We start from the raw sequence: 22,448 nt of genomic DNA on the forward strand, positions 1-22,448 counted from the left end.
TGTTAATGTATCTTATATTGACGTTATCTAAAATAAAAATGTTAATTTCTGGATAAAAATATGTCTCGAAAGATTCTTAGCAAGGTTTTGTTTTGTTATATACAGCGTGTTCAGTTTAAATTACTCTATCTTATTTATAGCATTTTAATACTATCGGTTAATATGTAATAATAACCCAAAAATGGATATAAATAACAGTTTTAAGAATATATATAAGTGTGAGTAGAAACTGAGATAAAATATCCTCTGGTAGAATTGCCATCAAGCATTTTCCAGTCAAATAATCTATCGCAAAATATTTTACGGGGTTTATAGTTTATTAAAAAATATTTGAGGGTTTGACTGACGATACTAAGCTTTTTGGTGAGGATTTGAAACTGTTTATTCAATGTCAATGAAAGTGATGTTTAGATTTAAGTTGACTAAAAATAATGGAAACACCGTCTTATACTGGCAACTCCATGAGTAATGTATGTACATTAATTAAAAATTATAGTAACACAATCCGATACTGGCGTTGCCAACTTCATCAGTTTTATCTTAAATCATATAAACATTTTCTTTCTATATATTGTAAAAAAGTGGGCTAAAAAAATAAAAAATAGTGTCAAAATATTCTCCTAAAGTTATAACTTTTGAATTTATTATTAAGTAGTTATAAACTAAATTAGTCCGTCTGAATGTAAAGTCTAAATTTTAGCTAAAATAAACCGCTTGCACAAGCGATGTTTCGTCAAAAAAAATAATTAAATAGGTAACAACAAATGTAGAAAATATATCTTTAATTACTCGAAACTTCAATTTCTTATATGAGGATGTTTTATTTAACAAATTGCGATAGATTTCGTGTCGTTAAAATTAATGGCCGACCAAAAAGCACAAAACCTTTCCTAACGTTAGTACGATTATTAATTAAGTTTACGAAAATAAAACTCATGTTACCTGTTATAACACAAAATATTTATTTTCAATTATTTAATGCTAGATAGATTTGATTCAATTAAGGAATTGCTTTATATTTTTAACGTTACGCGATCAGTGTTAAGATAAAAGTGTCAGTCTTTCAGAAGCTTTTAGCTAATCTGACAAGATAAGCTTCATAACAGAGTATAAGTTGATTACTTTACTTTTATTGAACGGAGTACATACACAAAATATTGTTAAGCATTGAAATCAGCGTGCTTAGACCAAGTTTGCATCAACACTAAGTACGAAGCGTTCCCGTTTCGCATTTAACAACCTACGTTACTATAATGTGAAAAGATTTACGGAGAAAAACTTTCTTATTACTTTAAAACAATTACTCAAAAAATTCTAAAGTAACAGCTGATTAAGTTAAAGATTTGTTAAATTGAAAAGACGGCTCATAGTGTGTTTTTTTTCTGCAATTTATTTCACCGCAATGTTTCCGTTTGTGATACCATACACATAGCAAATAATTTTCCCTTAGATAATTGGAGGCAAATTAAAACTACAGAGGCTTCTTTCATTTGTAAGTTGAGTATAAAAACTGAATGCCGAGGTACCGGGGCATCAGAAACATCTGCGCTTCCAATCTTCCTACAGTGTTCAGTATCTAATAATAAAAAATGTACAAGTTTTTGGTCGTCATCTTCCTTCTTGCCGCCATCTTTGCAATGACGGAAGCCCAACTGACATTTACGTCGAGCTGGGGAGGCAAGAGATCCGCGGGACCCGTGATATGCCGAAGTGAAGAAGCTATATCTACCATCTACAAAATGATCCAGGTAAATTTGTATCAATAACATTTATTTTATTTTTTCTACAACACATCGGCTGAATATAACCGAACACGTTTATCACGAATGAATTTATTTGAAGATATTTCTCTATGGAATAAAACTTGATTTAATTCATAATGAGATATCGGAATCAAAACTGCGATTTCCACAAAATCTCGTAACAGTATAATTATATGTCAACTTTTTTTTTTCAGAATGAAGCCGAAAGACTCCTACTCTGCCAAAAGCCTTGAACGTGTCTGTACAGAATAAAAAAAAAATAAAAACAAATAATGGCTATATTTGGAATAATGTACTTTGTTAAACCTTAATATATTATTTACCGCATTTATCTCAATTGTTAATGTATATTCATCAAAATATATTTTACAAATAAATACATATTTTTACCAATCGGTGTTTTTTACTTGGACACTAATATTTTAAAAAGACATCCCTCGCACTTTTTGAACAACAGGAATCATGTCTTGCTAGGACCTTACTATAACATGCTAAAAAAACAGACGTAGCTTAACTATCAATTTTATTTCCTTATAATCAAGTTTACTCTTGAAGTAATAATTGACTTAATCAGTATTTCCTAATGGCTTTTCTTTAATACTTTTTGTCTTTGATAAGATAAAAAATAAAATAAAATATTTATTGATAATAAAAATCATCGTTGTCTTTAGAACTTCATCCGTAGTGTTCGGCACAGTACGTTCGATCGTATTATCTTCGTATCGTATCGATCGTATAATTCTGCTGTAAATCTGTGATATTAAAGTTTTAAATAGTAGACTTGCTTGCTTGTTAACATTTGCGAGTCATTGGTCTAATAGAAAAAAAATATACTAGCAAAAAGCAATCGTAGTCTACTATGATACTATTAAATCGATTTTCATGGAGTGGGGTTTCAAGTACATATATATATCTTGAATTCTTGTACATAAAATATTTGAAATGAAGAATTATCAAAGAATATAGAAAATGTCCAAATAAAATATGTAATAGTAAAGAATAAAGCCCTCAAAGCAGTTTTAAAAAAAAATATTAAATTTTTTTATTGTCCGAATAAATAATCGCAAGTACTCGTAATTGGTGACCTAATTATGTCGACTACAGCCGGAGGTTCCAAAAGAAACAAAAATTTACTTAAAATTAATTTATTACTTATTAATTCTAAATACAACTTTCCGTTACAAGATCGAACGAAGAAGCGACTTAAAAAACAATTTTAAGTTTATTTTAAACGTTTTTGCAAGCCGTGTGGAGTCGTATTTACCCCATTCCGTTCCCATCGGTTCCCTGGTGTCAGCACTTGATATTTAATGTTATTTCTGCACTGTATAGTTGTTTTACTTGGCTTTGTCTGCATATTAATATAATAAAGTTATGCTGGCGTAACAACCTTCATAGAGAATCATAAAAAAAAAATATATTTAAAACACAACTGTCAATAGTTGAAGTTCAATTACACACAGGTGCACTATGTACCCATAGCTAAAAAAATGATCTTAAAAAAAAAACAAACATAATAATATAATCATAATAATTTATTTCATGTCTGTGTTTTAGTCACGTTAAAGTATATATATAACCTATGAAATGGAAGGAGACAACACTTGTGATATGCCGCTAGTATCCAATGACATCCTGGTGGACCCAGTATGAGGCATGTCATCTTCGTCGAGGAGTTCTCGCATCCTACGCTTGTATATTTCACTGTCAGGATTGTTTTCCTGATTCCGGCACCTATCTAGTTTCTTCTCTATAATCCTAACACGTTCCCGAGCTGGGCTCTCAACCATTTTCACCATGGAGCGTATTTTACGGACGGCTTCTATCAGTATTGCCAGCTTATCGGAGCCGGCATCCCTAAATAGCATGTCTGTTACATAGCTATCCAGATTCTCTTGTTCCTTGCTAGCTGCATGTAGAACCGCAGCCAGAGCTATCTGGGACGGAGCATACAACAAACAAGCATCGGTCAAAAAAACTTTCTCCAGAAATTCATCAATTCCACCTCTTAAGCGTTCAGGATTCGCCAAAGTACTGCACCTTGTTTTAATGTCAATAAGAAATCCTTCCACCGGACGGAAAGGATTGTGGATTGTCAAGTGATAGTTTAATTGCTGCATTAATAGTAATTCATTGTTAAGAATGATGTCTGAGGCCTTCTCTCTGTCACCTTTAATATTTGCTACAAACTGACCTATAGAAACATTGAACTCTTCCACTTTACATGCAAGGTACACGCATGTAGCTAATATCTCTTTTGGGTGATAGTCCATTGATGAGTTATAAAGATAAAATCTTTTGAAGTAGTGGAAAGCTGTGCCGACTACACCTTTTGGCATCGGGGGAGCGAATCTTTTACAGAACTCTTTCAAATGCAGCTCATATTGCTTTAATAAAAGTCGCTCTTCATCCGGTGATAAAAAGAAATTGTACCTCTGATATTCGTCTATATGATGACCGTGTTTTGCGATGAATTCCAAATTATGTTTCTCTCGGTGGCGAGCCAACTCGCTTTCATCATTAAACGTCCAAAACTTTCTCTGACTACTCGTTGAAAACATTTTTTAATCACACTAAAAGAATTTCTATTTAAGAAGCTTATGAATTTATCTTCTGCGTGTATAAATATTAAATAAAGTCTCCCAATCCAAAGTATAGCCGTCACAATTTAAATTTGACATGTGTGTTTTGTATTTATTAATCAACAACGTCGTTCTAAAATGTAAAATGACATAAAAAGTAATATGTGTTAAAAAAAAATATCAGGACTCCAAAAAATATATTTATGAAATACATAATATATTTAAGTGTCAGTTTGTAAAATATCAGTGATTTATATATTTGAAAGTTTGAAACATTTTAAGAATGGCAATTACTAATTCAGCTGATCTCCGGTTCGATACACGCAAATTCTTTATATTTTTTTTATATTATCATTTCGTTCAACCAAGTAAGAACTGCGTCAATCGGAACGCCATCATTGAATCATCCGTGACCATCATAGAAGCTAGGAATTAGTGTAATATATGAATTAAGTGAATTATATTTCCATTTTGTGTTCAATTAAAGTTTAAAAAATGTCGAGACCCGGTGATAGACCAAACCAGGCACAAACCTACAAGCTTGTCGTCGTCGGCGGCGGTGGTGTCGGAAAGAGTGCGATCACGATACAATTTATACAGGTATTTTTTCCGTATTTGGTTCCATAGATGCCTTAGAAACGTATGCTAATCTATTTTTAGCATTTCGCATAATCAGTCAATGTGCTACAAACATGTATAATGGTTTTAAGTAACAGCAATCAGATGCTGGTGGGATGTAGTCATATTTATAAATAGTGATATATTGACCAAGGTCTAATGCTAACGCCGCCTACCTCCTATCACGGACCATATGTTCCACACGACTATTCGAGGACAATGTTTTGTAACATCCATGATATAATTAATAAGAGCATAAAGTTTTCTATATATTATTTGTAGCTACCAGATAATAATTTAATGAGATCTAAAACTTTTTTATTTCAGATAATACCTAATTTACTAAAATTTTCGAATAAAAAAAATTTGCAAAGCGATTACTCAAAAAATGTTACAACCATATATATGTCACAAGTAATTACTTATCTTTAATTAATTAAGTAATGTTTACTTCATCAATTATATCCAAGATTATATTTGTAAGAAAATAAAAAATTCTGTGTACAAAACGAATTTTTCATATGAAAATTGTAAATGTATTTAATTTAATATAAACTACTAACATTAATGATGGTATATCCTCCTTGTAATTTTTTTTAATCCCTGAAATATTTTAATTTGTATGTAATAACTGTGTGCAGGTTTATTTAAACAACATTTATTTAAATATAATTGATGTTATCAACGGTGTCTCAGACAGCCTTTTGAGTTTTGTATGAACACAGAAGTCTCAGTAGAGAATTAAATTCTAAAAACTTTAAAATAAAAATTATAAAATGTTTGGCCCAAAATGAATGAATGATTAGATGCTTTTCATTGTTAATTGTAAAATATTATGTTAAATTTATTTTCATTAACATCGCTATTTACAAAAACTAATAATTTTCAAAAACAAAAATTACAATTGTAAATATAGAATAAAAAATTCATAGATGCGAGCAGGAATTAAACAACCAACCTCCATGTAGCGAGATATTCATGAGCTTGCAAGGTCGATTCATTTTAATTGTCTCATATAAATATAATATTTAAAACATAATTAATAATTTTCCCTTAATCAAGATAATTTTTTGTTTTTTTTTTATTAACACGTTATAATTTAAAAAAAAAAGCATTTTGTTAACTTTCTTCAGACACAACATTAAAATAAAACCTTCCTGTACTTGTAGGGATGTCTTATATATAAGTTTTAATGTTTCAGAGTTACTTTGTCACTGATTACGACCCCACCATCGAAGACAGTTACACCAAGCAGTGTGTTATCGATGACATCCCCGCCAAACTTGATAGTAAGTGGATCTGTCCCGACATAGATAAAATATTGTTTGTCTGCAAAATACATACTTTTCTTTTCATCCAACATATAAAACCTCATTTTCATGTTTAATTATGTGGAAATATTCCGAATTTTTTTTTATTCAGGTTTCATTAAGTGGTTTTCTCTTAACATAAATGTTACTAAATAATTGACTGTAAAATTTACGCTTTATCTTTGTACAGCCAGTCTTGAAATTGTTGCCTGTGCACCAAAATGAAATAACTATATATATATACTATGTCCAAAACTAAAAATATACATTACACTTGGTGACAGATGTTTCCAATTAAATTTATGAGTGAGTCAATTAAAACGATCAGTTTGTGGTCAAACAAGCCAAGAATAAAGTAATTCTGTGTATCAAGTAAGTCAGCTCATAGCTACATCAAGGTTTCTCGGTGAATCACAATTTTCTACTGTTCCAAATTTTTTTAAATACTTTATAAAAATCAGGCCAATGCTTCACAGTCTCTTCTCTGTGATGTGAATGACGTGTTGATCATATTTGTATCATAAAAGAAAATATTGAAAATGAAAATTGCTACAGAAGAAATCTTCATGAAGAAAATTCACAGCTTTATTTAGTCATTTTAAATTTGACTTCATTTCATACTGATTTCATATTAAGGCTGGATTACACTTAATATTAAGGCTGGATACACATTACCTGCTCTATAAACACTTACAAACTTCTTTATTTTCTTGTTATTATTATTTCATAGCAATATTTCAAAGAATGAATTTATTTATTTTTTGTAGAAATCTCTTTCAAGCACCTATTTTTATTAAAGAATATTAATATTAATATGATATTAATGTGAAAACTTCTATTCTTAAACAGTTTTAGATACAGCTGGCCAAGAGGAGTTCTCGGCTATGCGGGAGCAATACATGCGGTCAGGGGAGGGCTTCCTGCTCGTCTTCTCTGTAGCCGATCATGCCAGCTTTGACGAGCTGTTCAAGTTCCACAAACAGATCCTCAGGGTCAAGGACAGAGACGAGTTCCCCATGCTCATGGTGGGCAATAAAGCCGATTTAGAACACCAGAGAGTGGTACGAATCAGACTTAAACATTTATTGTATACAGATAAATAAAATTGCAGTGTCCAATTAAGATATTAATTTAGTGAATTTTTTCTAAATTATTGTCTATGCTTAATGCATATTGCCTATTAGTTATACTTGGTTGGTATTGCTAAATAATATGTTGTTAAGTGTAATTTAGGCAGTCCCATTATAATATGAGGTTCCGTCACTCAGTCTTGTTACTCTAGACTGTGCATATATTACAAATTGTAACAGTTATAATCGATCCAACAATACGCATACAAATAATGGCTTTTAAATTTTTTTATCTGTCTGTTAGTTGCGACTGATCACTGAAACATGTGACTAGTTCACTGGCTGACATGTTATTACATAAGGAATAACTTATGATATTTTTTATTAATTTTATTATTATTTTTTTATGAATAAGAATTACAAAAAACTATCCAAACTAGGTCGCGTGTTATAAATTTTATCCTAAATGATTATTATACATTGGAGATGTACTAAGGCATAGATTGAATTAATGGCCACTTAATATATATTGTTGATAATATTGCTTGGTTTGGTAAGAATATATGTATAACATGTTTTTTTTTACATAAAGGTTACCCTGGACGAGGCGCAGGCTTTGTCCCGCCAACTAAAGGTACCTTACATAGAATGTAGTGCGAAGGCGAGAATGAACGTAGACCAGGCATTCCACGAGCTAGTTAGACTGGTGAGGAGGTTCCAGGAGGCGGAGAGGATCCACATCAAGTCAGAACAGAGAAGCAGAAAGAAAAAATGCACAATTTTGTAACGATAATAACAAATAAATAGATGTCAAATTCAAATGACAGATGTGTTTTGACATATGCAATACTTCTATATAGCTGTCACTTGAGGAGGGAAATGCATATTGTTTTTAAAACAAATATGTACCTTTGTTTTTAAGGTTAAGCCAATGTAGTTATCTTTTCCCTCGTTTTTGGTGATATAGGAGTATTTCATATGTTTTTTTTTTGTTAAATGTTGGATTTTTTGAAATGGTGCTTTGTCTGTCAGCTTATTTTTTAACGCACCGTTCGTATTTTTCCGATTGGGATTTTATATTTATAGGTTCACATCTAGAATAAGTTTATTTATTTAATTTTTTTTTTATAGTTGTTTTTATTTCAAGTCTAAAAGAGGAAATGATTTTATTTTATCGTATTTTGAAAATTTCTGTTACGTATGTGCCATTTTGTTTTGAAGTTTTTTTTTTTTATTTACTTCATTGCTGTCTATGTTATACTATGGCAATAATTCAGCACAAACTTTCGTTGATATAAAACCATCGAGATTGTCACTTTCACAAATAATTTCGGTTCTTAATTACTTCTCGATTATAATAATATATAGAAGTCTCGAAACCAAATACTAATTTGTATAATTGTTAATCAACATATGTAACAATAACTTAGGGTAAGTGTATTATTGGAACGTGATTAATGGAATGAGCGTCAACTGTGACAGCGGGATCGATCTGTCAAATCACAAACACAAGTAAAGTCACGATTCAGGAGTTCGCATTGAGTTTTCTACGTGTTATTAAAGACAGAGAACTTAGTTCGTAAGGAGATATACTATATATTTTTTATAACGTATTATTATTTATAAAGTATTTGCTAAATATAATTTACATGCGCAGTTTTTGATACTATATAATTTTTTATTAGCCGCTATGGATTATTTGACGCTTCCATTTTACATATCAGGTGACCAGCCAAAGAACTGAACAGGCCAAGCCTCGCCCACCTCCGTGTAATGTATACGTCTTAGACCGTTCGTGTTAGTTTTCTAGTTCTTTGTAAGGTTGATATATTAGAACTGAAATGTGAAGAGCTTTAACCGCTGGCTGCCGATTCACTGGTCATGTAATATTGTATTGTAATACATTAATATAACAACTTTTTGGTGTTTTTTTTTATCCGATGACCCTTTATGACGAGGTTTAAGTTTAGAGTATTCAGATTTTATAAATGATATCATGTTTAAAAGAGTTATATATTTTTTCACGCAAAGGACAAGCGTTTTTTTGTAGTAAGATGTTTCGCAAAAAATCAAATATAGAATATATATAGAATATGTTTTAAAATTTTTTGAATGTTTATTCTTTGTGTTATGACAAGTATTGCTATCTGAAAGAAAATGCCCTTAAGCAATTAGTATGTCATGTTGTCTGTTTTTTTTCTATTAAATATTTTTTAACTTACAAACTAATCGTATAAGTGTAAAATTAATTTAAAAAAATATATCATTGCATTTCGTTGTTAAAAGGAAATAGTTTCAAACTCCCACAAAAATATATCACTTAAATTTTTTTTGCTTAAAAGGGGTAGGGGTATCAAGATGTGCCACAAGCATACTCAAGAACACGTAGTTTTTTTTTTAATTTCTCGATTTTAAAACAGTCGTAATGTATTAAGATCTAAGACTTTCGCGAGTATTCATTTAAATAAAACTAATTTAGAACTACATACAGCCAACATTTTCTTCTCGTCTGCCCATGATAACGGTTGTTGCAAAGTAACCGAAACGTCTGGGGTATGTAATTTTAAAATTTAAGAAATACGCCCAATAATCCGATAATATTAGTTTTATTTATTCTCGTAATGATTTGGATTATACCCCTTCCTCATCAGGAATCGCAACCGTCGAACTGAAACCGGTAATTAAAGTTTTTTATTCCTAAATCATCGCATCTATCTCTGTGGCTACGGGATTAAAAACGTATAACTTATATAATGTATCTAACAAAATTTTCTTAAATTGAGGTTATTATTATACATGTACATTTTTATATATATAGTATCGTTGCTTGCACGTATCTTGCCAAGGTTGTAGCTTAAGGGGATAAGACGTAAGCTCCCGTATGTCACTTAGTGCAAAAAAGTGCCACCAAAAATTGCATTCTGCGCATCTATCGTCTCATGCCACGTTACGTGCCACTATACGTAGTTCTTAAAGCAATAACATTATTTACTTATGTCCTAGAAAGCTTATATTGTTTTGTCGCCTGTTATAAGAAGTCAAATCCAAAAATATAAAAGAATGTGATAATTAAAGGAACTTTTGATATACTGAAAATCTTGAACTCAATGACTAACATGAAGGCATAAATATGCGAGTTGGCTTCATTAAAATAACACTCTTTGGGCCTGAAAATTAATTGACAGTGAATTTATTTTTTACCTTGCTCGGAACACAAGCCAAAAAGCTCTGTTTGACTTAAATATAGTTAAGGTTTGGCTCTAAAAGACATTTAACAACATGAGTGCACTGAAAGAAGTATGAACACTACTCGTACAAACAGAAAATTAAGGATCTTCATCATCAGACTAAAGACAGTTAATTTGTAGTTATTTAATTAATTTTCAAACTGCGAGTAGTGTCTACGGAATTCATACGTAACAGTTGGATAAAGTTCCGTGACACAGACTATAGATGTCGCTGTCGATTGGTCACTACATTTTGTTAGGTCACATATTTCTCTTCGAGACTAAGACCGAAGTATACAAAGACAAGCTGATAACATAATTTTAGCGTCATAGACCATAGCGTCTCCTCAGGGGACCGTTGTAGGACAAGAATTAGCAAAATGCGTTTGTTTACCGCAATATTTAAAAAATTGTTGAATTAATATTCTCTTGATAATTTTAATTTTTTACCTTATTGCGTTATATTTTGCCCAAACCCGAAGCTATTTTTTTTTTTTATTATATGCGAACAGTTTTCACAAATTAAAACAAAGACAAGTGTAAGACACTTTTTATCTGGCTTTGGTATATACGCGATATAGATGTTTGTACATATCAAATGAATATGTTTCCCAGTGTTGATTTTTTTCCATATGCAAATTCACTTAACATTCTCACAGAAAATACGGATCCATATCCCCCTGTAGTAATTCTTTTACTTCACACACCTCGGAAACTTTTGCAAACAAGTCTGAAAAAGCTCACCCCACCTCACTAGAGCTTTCAGTTAGCATTAGAAAAGGCATGATCATGTATCATACAAACCTCATGGATTAAAGGACTTTGATCAATTTGAAGCAATTCTTTAAAACCTAATTTATTTTTTTGTAAAAGTAAATAGACTATAATTATTGTGGGACATTTTTTAAGTTTATATAGCAATCCCTATCTTTGAATAATCATTTCTATGTACTTTAGTTATACAAAGGAAGATTTTTCAAACAAATCATTAAAATTAGATCCAGGTTTCCCGCAGAAGATACAGGATTGGTGTATGAAATCGTGCTCGTGGAGGATAACCTGACTCACCTGCACATGTATCTGTAACTTGATAAAGTACCTACTTATATTTAAAAATATTTAATCTTTTATATTAATAAATATTTAGTGCAAAAACCATCTTGATTCCCATTCATATTTATATACTTAAAATATACATTTACGAAGTCGGTGCAGCTGAATAAAATTTGTCTTATGATCCGCTGGCTGGAAAATTTTTACAGACGTTTAATTAAAAAAATTGCCATATTTCACAGCGATCAGTCTTCGTACCTTTTATAAGCAATTTAAAAAAAAGCTTGTATTGAATATAGTAATTACAATAATATTCTTATCGTCGTTTACAGTTAGTCGATATGGTAAAAATTACTGACAAATTAACACTAGGTCCTGAAATGAGCATCGAAATATATTTTGCTGTAAGAACGCCACCTAGCGACGACAACCGAAACATTATTTGTCAAAACAAGTTTTAATACAATGAGTTTTTGTACTACAATATATGTTTCAAATATCAAAAAGTATTTTAGATTCTACTGTTGTCAAGGCTGGTTTTATTCTAGATATTAGCTTCCGTTAGGAGCAAAGAATTTACGATACTTCATCTTTGGAAGGTCGTTTTAGTTTGATAACAAATTTTCACGGAAAATTATTCAAAAAACGCAACGCTAATCAATACTATATTATAGCATGTTCCACTACTACAAGTTCGCGTCGTCTCACTGCATGCGGAGCGTTTCCAGTTTCGAAGTAATATCTTCTTATGGGAGGGTAAACCGCTTCGTAACGTAACGCGTAGCGGTGCCACCTTACCTTTCCTTTCCTTTATTCGTATGCGGCGTCAGTATAAGACGCATGCGGCATTTTTTCTAGTAATATAACAAATAGTAAATTTGATGTCTGTAAAATTTAATTTATTACCTAAATATTTTATAAGTTACACAATTTCTATAGTAAATACCTAGTCAAAACTTTCCATTCATAAATCTACATTAATAATTTAATAGTTTATATGAGAGAAAAACTACTAATGTTCCTTCTGATTGTTGTGTGGACAATGTATAGGTAACTTGGGGTAAGGACAAGGTCTTAAAGGTAAGAAATAAATACAATCGCCACAAACAATGACACAGAGTAAACTATGATTCTTCTTTATTAACAATTATAAATAATTATTCTACTTCCCGGCCAGAGCGGCCAGGTCTGCGATGCAGCGGTCCATGGCCTGCTTCTCTTGGTCGGGTGTAATGGCCTTGGTGACGTTGGCCACGATCCAGTCAACCATATTCTTCTGAGCGATGCGTCTCTCCAGGTTGGTTTTCTCCAGCTGGTAATCCAGACGGCGTTTGACCTGGAACGATCATCATATCATTAATCATATTCATAATAAAACAAGACCAGTAATGATAACAATATTTTAGTGTAGGTCAAGCTGTTAAACTGATTTATGAACTAACTTCGCTATAAACCATCATCATGCGTTCCCTGTACGCTGCTTCGAGCTGCAGAAGAACATTTTCTTTCTTGGCAGCTATCAGTAGTTCCTGACCGTTGGCACGCCACTGAGCATCCTTTTCATCCTCGATAGCCTTCTTCAGGTCATTAATGCTTTCCTCTCGACCCTGGTTCCAGCTGCTCTCTACGGCCTGTGAATTTAAAGTTATTTTCCTATACAAAATACTGTTATAACTTACAAGTTTCATTTGCACGAACCTTCATAAAACAAAATTTAATTCCTTTACTTTGGCATAATAAATAATAACTCAGACAAATGAGCATAATCTGGACCAAAAACCTTCACAATCATCTCTAAAACTAGTAGTAAATCTAAAATACACACTGAACATTACAACTTATTTATAACGACATACATCGACTTCCTTATCCAACCAAGCAGCTATTTTGGGTCCAAACTTAGTAGTACCGAAGTACACCATGAGGGCGATGGACAGCCCTGTGTAGTATTCATGCTCCATAATATAGATCTCCTTGCTGCACAGGTACGTGGCGAGACCTACACCAAATGCGTAGGGGCCGGTAACACCAGTTTTGGAATGGAAGAATTGGAACCTGGAAATATCATGGTGTAATTAGTTCTCAAAAATTTGTTTACTGTGACTTATATATTATACGTCGTGTTTAATTTTGTAAAAAAATAACCGACCATACTAAACTTTATTTTGACAATATGACAGCAAAGGTTTGTTTGAAGTTTATAAGATTTTTATAAATATACCATTCTTCGGGTAAAAAGCCGAGTCTGACTTTCCCAGGCTCTCCCCTCACGGGACGGGGGAAGTTTTTCTCATCACGGACACCGGATTCTGTAGCCGAGGTGCGGACGAGAGCTGTGGACTGTCGCGCCGCAACTGAGAATAAATATTTACTCTAGTTATTGAGAATCTCATATCCGAATAATACAATTTGTACCATACGATAACGCTATAAAATATAATAAATAATGTGAAAACGCAATTTTCTGAAACATCGCCCTTATATGACAAGACTAGGTTAATTTTATAAATATATATTATTTTTAGAAATATATTGACTAATTATGTATTTTTTATACAGCTTGAATGCTGTGCTTTTAAATAGAAGGAATTTCTTTTAAAAATCAAATTTCGAACATCTTTACTTGTCAATCCCGATTACATAAACCACCTAAATCAAGGGTTGATGTTTTTAAAACTTTCAAGACTTAAATTTATATTTTGATAAAAAGGTACATACCTGAACGCAAAGCTACGCGTGATAGCATATTTTATAGTGCAATTTTTATTAAATCTAAATTTCCACGACAGTCCCGAAAGCAAGTACTTTTGCGTTAGTGTTGTACAATGAAGGTTTTATCGACAGAATTTTATCATATGATTGTTGCCATGTAGTGAACTGGTCAATAGTATCGATATATAGTCATAGACGGATTAATTCCTGCTATTAATAATAATCATAGAAAACTTACTTTTCTATTATAAGTATGAATTTTATAATTATTATAAAATAAAGTAGGTAAAAAAGACTAAAGTGGTCATAAAAAAATTTGAGTTTTATTTTTTAGGTTGGTAATGTTTGAGATTATCGATTTATGAAATTTAAAGCTTGTGCCCTGTAAAACATCTTATATTTCTGAAATTTATATTTTAAAAGTAAATTTAAGACTTTTGAAAAGGAAAATGGCAAATATTAATAATATTTTATGGAAAAGGATGGTTTGTTAATTTTTACTAGCTTATGTAGTTATTTAGTGCTTATAGTATAAAACGCAAAGTTAAATGTTATATCGATGTTTGTGGTAGTTTAGAACAATGACACTTGTATGTTATTATTAATTCAGATCATTTACGTTGCTCACTTAACAGTTAACACAGAATAATATTGTACTGATCTAATTAAATAAAATTAAATTAATTTAGAGTATAGCAAATAATTTGCATCTCTGACATTTTGCTACTTCTATTCTTTTTTCCATTTACAGATTTTGTAAATGATCTTATACGGTATAAGTTTTTGTACGTAGAACTAATTAATGTCAATTGTCATTTTATGTTATATTGACAATTATGATAAAGTTGGATTTACGAGTTACTGGAATATGAATTAAATTTATTGAAAGTTCAGAATATAAGTATATTTTCCGTAAAATGGGAATATTTACATCCTGCTGTAAGCCTTCCGCGGCAGACGTGCTAACTCCAGATGCAGTAAGTTCTCGTAAACTCATAATGTTGCTACGGTGGGTTGGATTTTACAAATAAATAGCTATTTCGTACCGAGCTTATATAAAATATGCAAATTATATTTTAAGAGAGTATGATTTACTTCTTTAATATTGCTATTAACAGGTTTAGGTTAATATTTTTAACAGCAATAAAAATTAGCTTTTATGGTTTGAAGATAATTATGTCTGTTTAATATTATATTTTTTACACTATGAAATGCTCATGAACTTGCATTTATGTTTTATGATATTGTTTATATAGTTTTGCTATAAATGTGTATCAGAAATGTATGTAGTTTTTCTGATATATTGTGTAGCCTTCCAAATTTCTAATTGCAACATTTTATATATAATATTAATTATATTCATTGAATTTAATAATGACAGATAAGCATTTATTTTTTGGAATCACATTTGTAACCAGCACATGTAAATTTTTATTATATTAAAGTGCATTACAGGCTTCTCTCTTCTATTATTGTTGTGTTGCCAGCGTTTGTATGTGTAGAAGCAACTGAAAATTTGCTACATTTACATACATAAAATATTATATATATGTGTTTGTGTGATAGATATTGTAGTTATTGTTTTATGTTTTTATGTGTGTATGCTAGTTGAATAAAATTTTTACTAGAATATTCCGTCAGAGCAGGAATTAAATATGTGAAAGGGTAACTGTGAGACATCGTAAAGATGAAATATATTAAATATTAAACAAACGACATTTGTTTTAATAAGAGAACTAGCATTAAGTACTAATAATACCTACATCTCCTGTAAATACAAATAGTTATACAGTTTTCACATAACACAATTTTTTGATATGAAATTCATTAACACTAACACAAACAGATATTCACTATTTTTTTTTTTTTATATTATTGTTGTATGTGGTATAAAAGAAAACACAATAACATATTGATTAGTGATTGCTTTATACACTTTTAAAAAAATAAAAAATGTAATTATTGACGTAATGATTTAAATATCAATTTCTGATTATTTTTAATCTGTACCATTATTTTAAATAATTAATTAAACAGTATATAATGTTTATTTTGCGAAGGCAACCCTTACTTTTTATATGATGCTTATTGCTCGCTTCTAACTATTTAAAGGAAGCTTTTGTCACTAATTATAAACTTAAGATGCACATCAAGGCATATGCTTTGCCAATGAGGAACAACGAAAGGTAAATTATTGTGTTTGTGAAAAGACTAATAGCTATATTAAAATATTCACATAATCTAATTGGTTTAAAAAAACCAGACTGTGGTTTTTAAAAATGTAAAATATTTTTTTGAGGGTAGCCTCCATTAATTGTAAAGCCATCTAACAACTCCCTAAGTTTACAATATTCCTCCATTCTACACTACGCTGGCAGAGTATACTGTGCATGTGTCTGCACGGATGAAGGTCATATTTAAAACAACAAAAATTTTAATATTTATCATATATAGTAATAATTTTCAGAAACATTACTCCTATTGGAGCCGTCATGGTATTTTTTAACATTAAAATCTTGAGCTGATAAGGAAAATAAAATTATTTTCTGTATGTTGGAAGATTTCTATAGTTTTTAATGAACGAAGATAGTACTGCATTTTTCTTTAGATTATTTATATGTGAATTTAAATATTGTCTTTGATCAGCTCACTTATATTTTATGATAGTTTTTGTACACATCCAATATCTACAGAGAAACATTGTTATAAATTGTTATGGCTTAATTGAATAATGAGTGTCTGTTTGTCTGTTTGGTGGATTCAATTTGTCTCTAAAAAGCATTTTGAAAGACCTTTAATTCACAAGTCATCTAAGTATTATTAAATTCCCTACAGTACTTTTCCACATTTTACAGGCAAAAATTTGTTTACCTGAAAATTATGTTGTTAATATTTTCCAACAATGATATATCAGGAGACGAGGAGAAGGCAGCAGGTCGAGGCGGCAGAGCGTCGTCGTATCGAGGAGGCTTCCAGGGGAGTGAAGGATCCTGAACGTATGCGACGAGCTCAGCAGCGTTCCGAGGAGATGGAGAGAAGGGAACAGGAGCTGAACAGCGCTGGCGGGGCCAACTTGAAGGTGCTGTACCTCATATATATATTATTTAATAATTATTGACCTAACTTTTGTGATATAAAAATTTTTACACCATTTTTATAAAAAAAAAAACTTGGAATACATCTATTCCTGTTAAATATTGGGTAGTACACTCATTATTTAAGTAGCGGTTTTTAATATCTTCTATAATAATTTCTCTTTTATTTTGTTTATATTATTTTAAACAAAAGTTAATTTACTTTTAAACATTTTATCATCCATAATGTGGTTATGACAAACACTTAACCCATTTTATTCTTCATCATATGCACTCCTATATATATATATATATAATCCGAAAATGATATTATTTAAGTCTTCTCAATTACAAGAAGGTATTTTAAATTCCAATAAGTTAAGTATAATCCCAGTGGCCAGTTGTTTGGTACATATGTTTACATGTTTTATATTGTCCCAGTGGACGGCCAACTGAGATACGGAGTCGGGCGGAGGCTCTTCATCCGCTGACAAATACAAATACAAAAACTGAAGCCCACCCTCATCACAAGACACATCGGCCACCAACAAACATATCGAGCAAAATCATTACAAGCAGCTGATTTTAAATTTGTATTCAATTCTCTTAGACTAATATACGTTTACCACAAACTTGTTTATTTTAACAAGTATGAAACTTTTCATTAAACATAGATCAGGAATGTGATGACCGACTTCAAATAAGAGTTAATACTGTCTTTGAAGAATATAACCTGCACTTGTGTACCAAAAATGAGAATATGTTAAAAAAAAAATGTTGAAACACAGAACCTCTCTTTTGGAAGTCGGTTAAGGATCTTAATATTTAAACACTAAATGTGTTGTAGAGTAAGTGTTTTCTATGATAATTTTAATGTTTGTTAATAAAATTCTATATATTAATCTATTTTGTTTGATCTATTGATGTTGTATTGGAAAAATTTTCAGTTCTTGATTTTGCATATAATTAATATGAATAATTTTATTATGAAATTTTCACTGTTAGTTGATGTAGCCTGCAGACATATATATTTGAGATTTTGATTTGTCAGTCTCGATCACACCTAACTAAATGTGTTTGAAACAGCGGCCCGTTATTGGCCTTATGAGTTAAGAGATTTAATGTTACTATATTTGTATTGTCTTAGTAGTTTTTATGTATTGGTGTCTATATTGGAGGAAGTCTTAATATTAATGTTAGTGTAAGGACTGAGAATACCGAATTTTTTCCTCTCCCAAGACTATCAAAGTAATAAAGTTGTATCAGTTCAGAATCATCCGATGCGAGGAACCACACTGAAGACTATGCTGTCTGTTTATTGAATGTTGTAAATTAAGTGATATTTTTCTTATATTATATATTAATCTTGATTGTATATTAAATAAATGTTATGATTATTGCAATGTTTTAGTCTCTTTATACGAATCGGTGCCAAGACCTGGTCCATACCAACTATCTACTGAATCAGCTCTCTCAAAGATGCGAGTAATTTATTAGATTTGGGAATTACTCGTCAAGGAGTGAATGTATTATTTTTATCTTTTATCATTTTTTCTGTTTCAAATGACTCACAGTGTACTTTCCTAAGTCCTCATTATCTATTTGCCGTTCATTGTGTCTTAATTTTCCTCTTGTATAAAATATATTCTGAGATGGACACTTAGCCCAAAAATAACTAAGTTTAATTAAAACAAAAAAATATTTTTCAAGATTCTTTATCTTCTTATTGTGTTGTGTTGTAGAAAACCAACCCCATACTGAATTTGTCAGTTTAAATTTTAGAAACTACTCTAAAGACATCATAAGTAATTCTTACCTAGTCACAGAAATTATTTTACCTAGTAGAGGATGTCAGATGTTGTTTACTAATGAAATCCTTTTAAAAATTCACGATACACAACTATTAATATATGAAAATAAAATGATCTCTTCGTGTAGTCTGTGCATGAGACAATAGTCATCTGTCTACCACGCTTGCATTTGTTTTACAGACCATACATATACATACCTACATGTGTATTTAAGTTTGTACTTATAGTGCATTAAAATATTTCTAATTTCACAATTATTAATATTTTAATGCATTGACATTGCATATGTCCGTTTCTGTAAGTCTAAGCCCTAAGGGTAAACATTATTCAAAATAATTATTACTTTGATTACAAAACACAATCGACTTTTTAAAGAAAATAATTAAAACAGTACGACTTCGTGGTAAATCACTTGTTTATTTCTAATTTCCACAAAATAATGAATTCCCGCCGCTAATTCACATTTCATCCCTTAGTCAATACAGCTCCCCTTTATAGTTTATATAATAGATACAAACATTATGTCGCCCACACACGTTACTTGCACAAATATACTGTTACGTGTATTGAAGGAAAACTGCGCAAATATCAGACCAAGTTCTTGAAAAAGTTCAAAATTTCAATTCCAAACTTGTGCAATATTGCTTTTGCCTAATTTTACATGACTTTCTGTGGTTGCAGGAAGCATTTCGCGCAAGATTTAGTTTTGTTTTAGACTTTTAGCCACATACATGGCTACGTCACTTTCGCGCCAAAATGAACGAGACTATTGAGAGGCATGGAGTTCGCGCTATACTAGAAAGATTTATAAATATATATAGGAATGAGCCCTGTCTCTGACAAATAAAAAAATAAGATTACCTCCACAGGGACAAAAAATAAATACAGATTATAAAATCCAAAGATTATCGGATCAATAGATAAAGAAACTCCTTGTTATTCCTATTATTTTATTATTACTAATATATAAATATTGTCCTCAAAAGGTTTAACGGCTTACAAGCATAATATTACTTATCGTCCATGACAGGCCTGCTGCTGTTATAATTATTCTTATTATAAGCGTTTTGTTTTTAATTTTATTTTATTGTTCGTTATGACTGATTACATTAGGGCAGCTTGTAATCCTGAACAATCACCACAGATAAGGTCAACCATACCAATTGTTTACTATTAATGACTTTATCATATCTTACAAACGAAGGGTTCTGTGTGCTTATTTGAACTCTGTATTTTTTTTAATAGGTATTAAAGTTGCCGAAATAATGGTATAAAGAATTGTCCATTTTTTTTATTCAGTGCTTAATAAGAGCGATCAATGAGGTAATGAGTTAAAACAAAATAGGCAAAAGGCTTACTGTTGCAAGCTTTCTTATAAAATTTAATTTATTTCCTTGTATCTTTTGTTATTTATTTGATACGAATATAAGAAGTTCAACGGTTCTTTCTTCTTTTATTGCCTAAGAAAATGAATTTTGAGCACTTGGTTTTCACTTAAGCCAATTTCTTTAATAACTTCCGAATGAAACTTTTTTAATATTTCTAAAAGATAAAGTATATCTATCAGAACATTTTAGATACAGAATAAATCTAATCATTGTTTCAACTTGATGCAGATGGATCTCCGAAACGATTTTTTGTATCTTACAATATTTTCCTATTAGATAATTACGTACATCTTGATTTACTGCTTGTTGGAGAACATAAGATAAGATTGTATTCAATTACATTCCCTTTCTACTTCATATTTGTAAGTCAGCGAGTTTATATCGAAAGTGATTATTTTACATGCATATTCTACAAGTTTTTAAATTAAATCGGTCGCTTACTATGAGTGATATGGAAAAGCGATTTGATTGTTTAATTGGTTTAAAATCAATAATTAAAACAGTTCTGATAATATAATTATTACTTAAGAACAAATCTTGTAAAAGATCGCTAACCAATTACAAAAATAATTGTCAGTAAGGTCACATGGGATGACCTGAAAGAAAAAAATCTTGTCCTTTAATGATTACTTTAACGATCATAAGTTATACTAAGAATTCATTGATTTGAACATAAAGTACACCTAACGCTGGTTGGATGCATAACATCTAGTGGCATTTAATGAATTGTACTACTTAAACCTCAATAGTTACTTCAAAAGTACTTATATTTTAATTTCTCGACAGTCTATTTGTTACTAGGAGTTACATAGAGTGGGTAGATTCACTTTTTATGATTTACCTTACAAATATGTTTGCTAAAATATATTTAAACTACGAAAATATTTGTTGTTCGCTATAAAAAATACACAGAATAATTAATAAATTAAATGATCAATGAACAAAAAGTGGTTTTTATATCAAATTGAATCACCTCGCGATGTTACGTGAGTATCTTAGTTCTGATATTCCGGTCACGTTTTCCCGAGAGTATAAGCCAAATCTTTATAGATATGATATCAGTGTGTTTAGTCCTCGTTGGCATCATCTCTAAATACAGTTAGCATAAATAAAGATTTATGAGTAAAGTACTCATCGCAGTTTAGATGTAGGTTGGTTAATGAGGAACGGTCAAAGCCTCGTTTGTAGTGAAGTTGCAAAAGGCTAAGAATACTCTGTATGATTTGTAGTTCTTATCCCGGATTACGTTTCAGACAGAGCTTGGTACATTTTAATGTGTTAATGAAATAATCTATAACGCTTGTTTTTATAAGGTTTCGATGGTTCCTCGGGTTATTCCGAAGTAAATACAATAACATTCTGAAATTTGGGTCTTATTTTGCTATAATTGTGGCTCAATTGCTTTTTTAGTTGGTAACGTTTACCACATTCAATCCGTTGTTTGTAATCTTATATTTAATTAATGGGTCGCTGATTAGCTTTTTGACAGCGTATCATTATCTTGATCTATAATTCAGACTTTCCCAAAGTGAGCGATACCGCGCCCTTGAGTGCGCTGCAGACCTTAAAGGGAGCAGTGAGAGACCCAGAAAAAGAATGAGGTTGTTGTGTAGAGGCCTTTTTTTATAACAAAGGCGGACACGAGCAGACGGTCTACTTCATGGAAAGAAGTTAGCATAGCTCATTGACATCATCAATTTAAATGATGTTAAGGATGCTTTGCCGACCTTGATTGTGGAAGAGTGAGAGGAAACTGGAAAGGGTGGAAAAATGCTCCAGCAAGCTGCTCTCTCATTAGACGAAACGGAGCCATTAAAGACTACTTTACACCGATATTCCG

At 31.0% G+C, this 22,448-nt stretch overlaps 4 protein-coding genes across 4 annotated transcripts; 2 read left to right on the plus strand and 2 right to left on the minus strand.

Annotated features, from left to right (window-relative positions):
* Nucleotides 1-3,280: 3,280 nt before the first annotated feature.
* On the minus strand, nt 3,281-4,456 carry LOC116774051 (cyclin-H). The gene has a single exon (XM_032666670.2). It carries the CDS (start codon nt 4,322-4,324, stop codon nt 3,344-3,346), a length of 981 nt encoding a protein of 326 aa, XP_032522561.1. The 5' UTR covers nt 4,325-4,456; the 3' UTR covers nt 3,281-3,343.
* A 241-nt stretch (nt 4,457-4,697) lies between these two features.
* Nucleotides 4,698-9,260, plus strand: LOC116773959 (ras-like protein 2). The gene is made up of 4 exons (XM_032666555.2): nt 4,698-4,945; nt 6,165-6,252; nt 7,123-7,334; nt 7,936-9,260. Exons 1-4 carry the CDS (start codon nt 4,841-4,843, stop codon nt 8,128-8,130), a joined length of 600 nt encoding a protein of 199 aa, XP_032522446.1. The 5' UTR covers nt 4,698-4,840; the 3' UTR covers nt 8,131-9,260.
* Nucleotides 9,261-12,743: 3,483 nt separating this feature from the next.
* LOC116774024 (ATP synthase subunit b, mitochondrial) lies at nt 12,744-14,502 on the minus strand. The gene is made up of 5 exons (XM_032666630.2): nt 14,342-14,502; nt 13,845-13,977; nt 13,480-13,678; nt 13,066-13,254; nt 12,744-12,959 (listed from the first exon to the last, which is right to left on the minus strand). Exons 1-5 carry the CDS (start codon nt 14,367-14,369, stop codon nt 12,786-12,788), a joined length of 723 nt encoding a protein of 240 aa, XP_032522521.1. The 5' UTR covers nt 14,370-14,502; the 3' UTR covers nt 12,744-12,785.
* A 644-nt stretch (nt 14,503-15,146) lies between these two features.
* On the plus strand, nt 15,147-18,812 carry LOC116773885 (small VCP/p97-interacting protein). The gene is made up of 3 exons (XM_061523861.1): nt 15,147-15,312; nt 17,250-17,414; nt 17,851-18,812. Exons 1-3 carry the CDS (start codon nt 15,253-15,255, stop codon nt 17,863-17,865), a joined length of 240 nt encoding a protein of 79 aa, XP_061379845.1. The 5' UTR covers nt 15,147-15,252; the 3' UTR covers nt 17,866-18,812.
* Nucleotides 18,813-22,448: the final 3,636 nt, after the last annotated feature.

Source organism: Danaus plexippus, chromosome 20 (genome assembly GCF_018135715.1).
Source record: "Danaus plexippus chromosome 20, MEX_DaPlex, whole genome shotgun sequence".
Lineage (NCBI taxonomy): Eukaryota > Metazoa > Arthropoda > Insecta > Lepidoptera > Nymphalidae > Danaus > Danaus plexippus.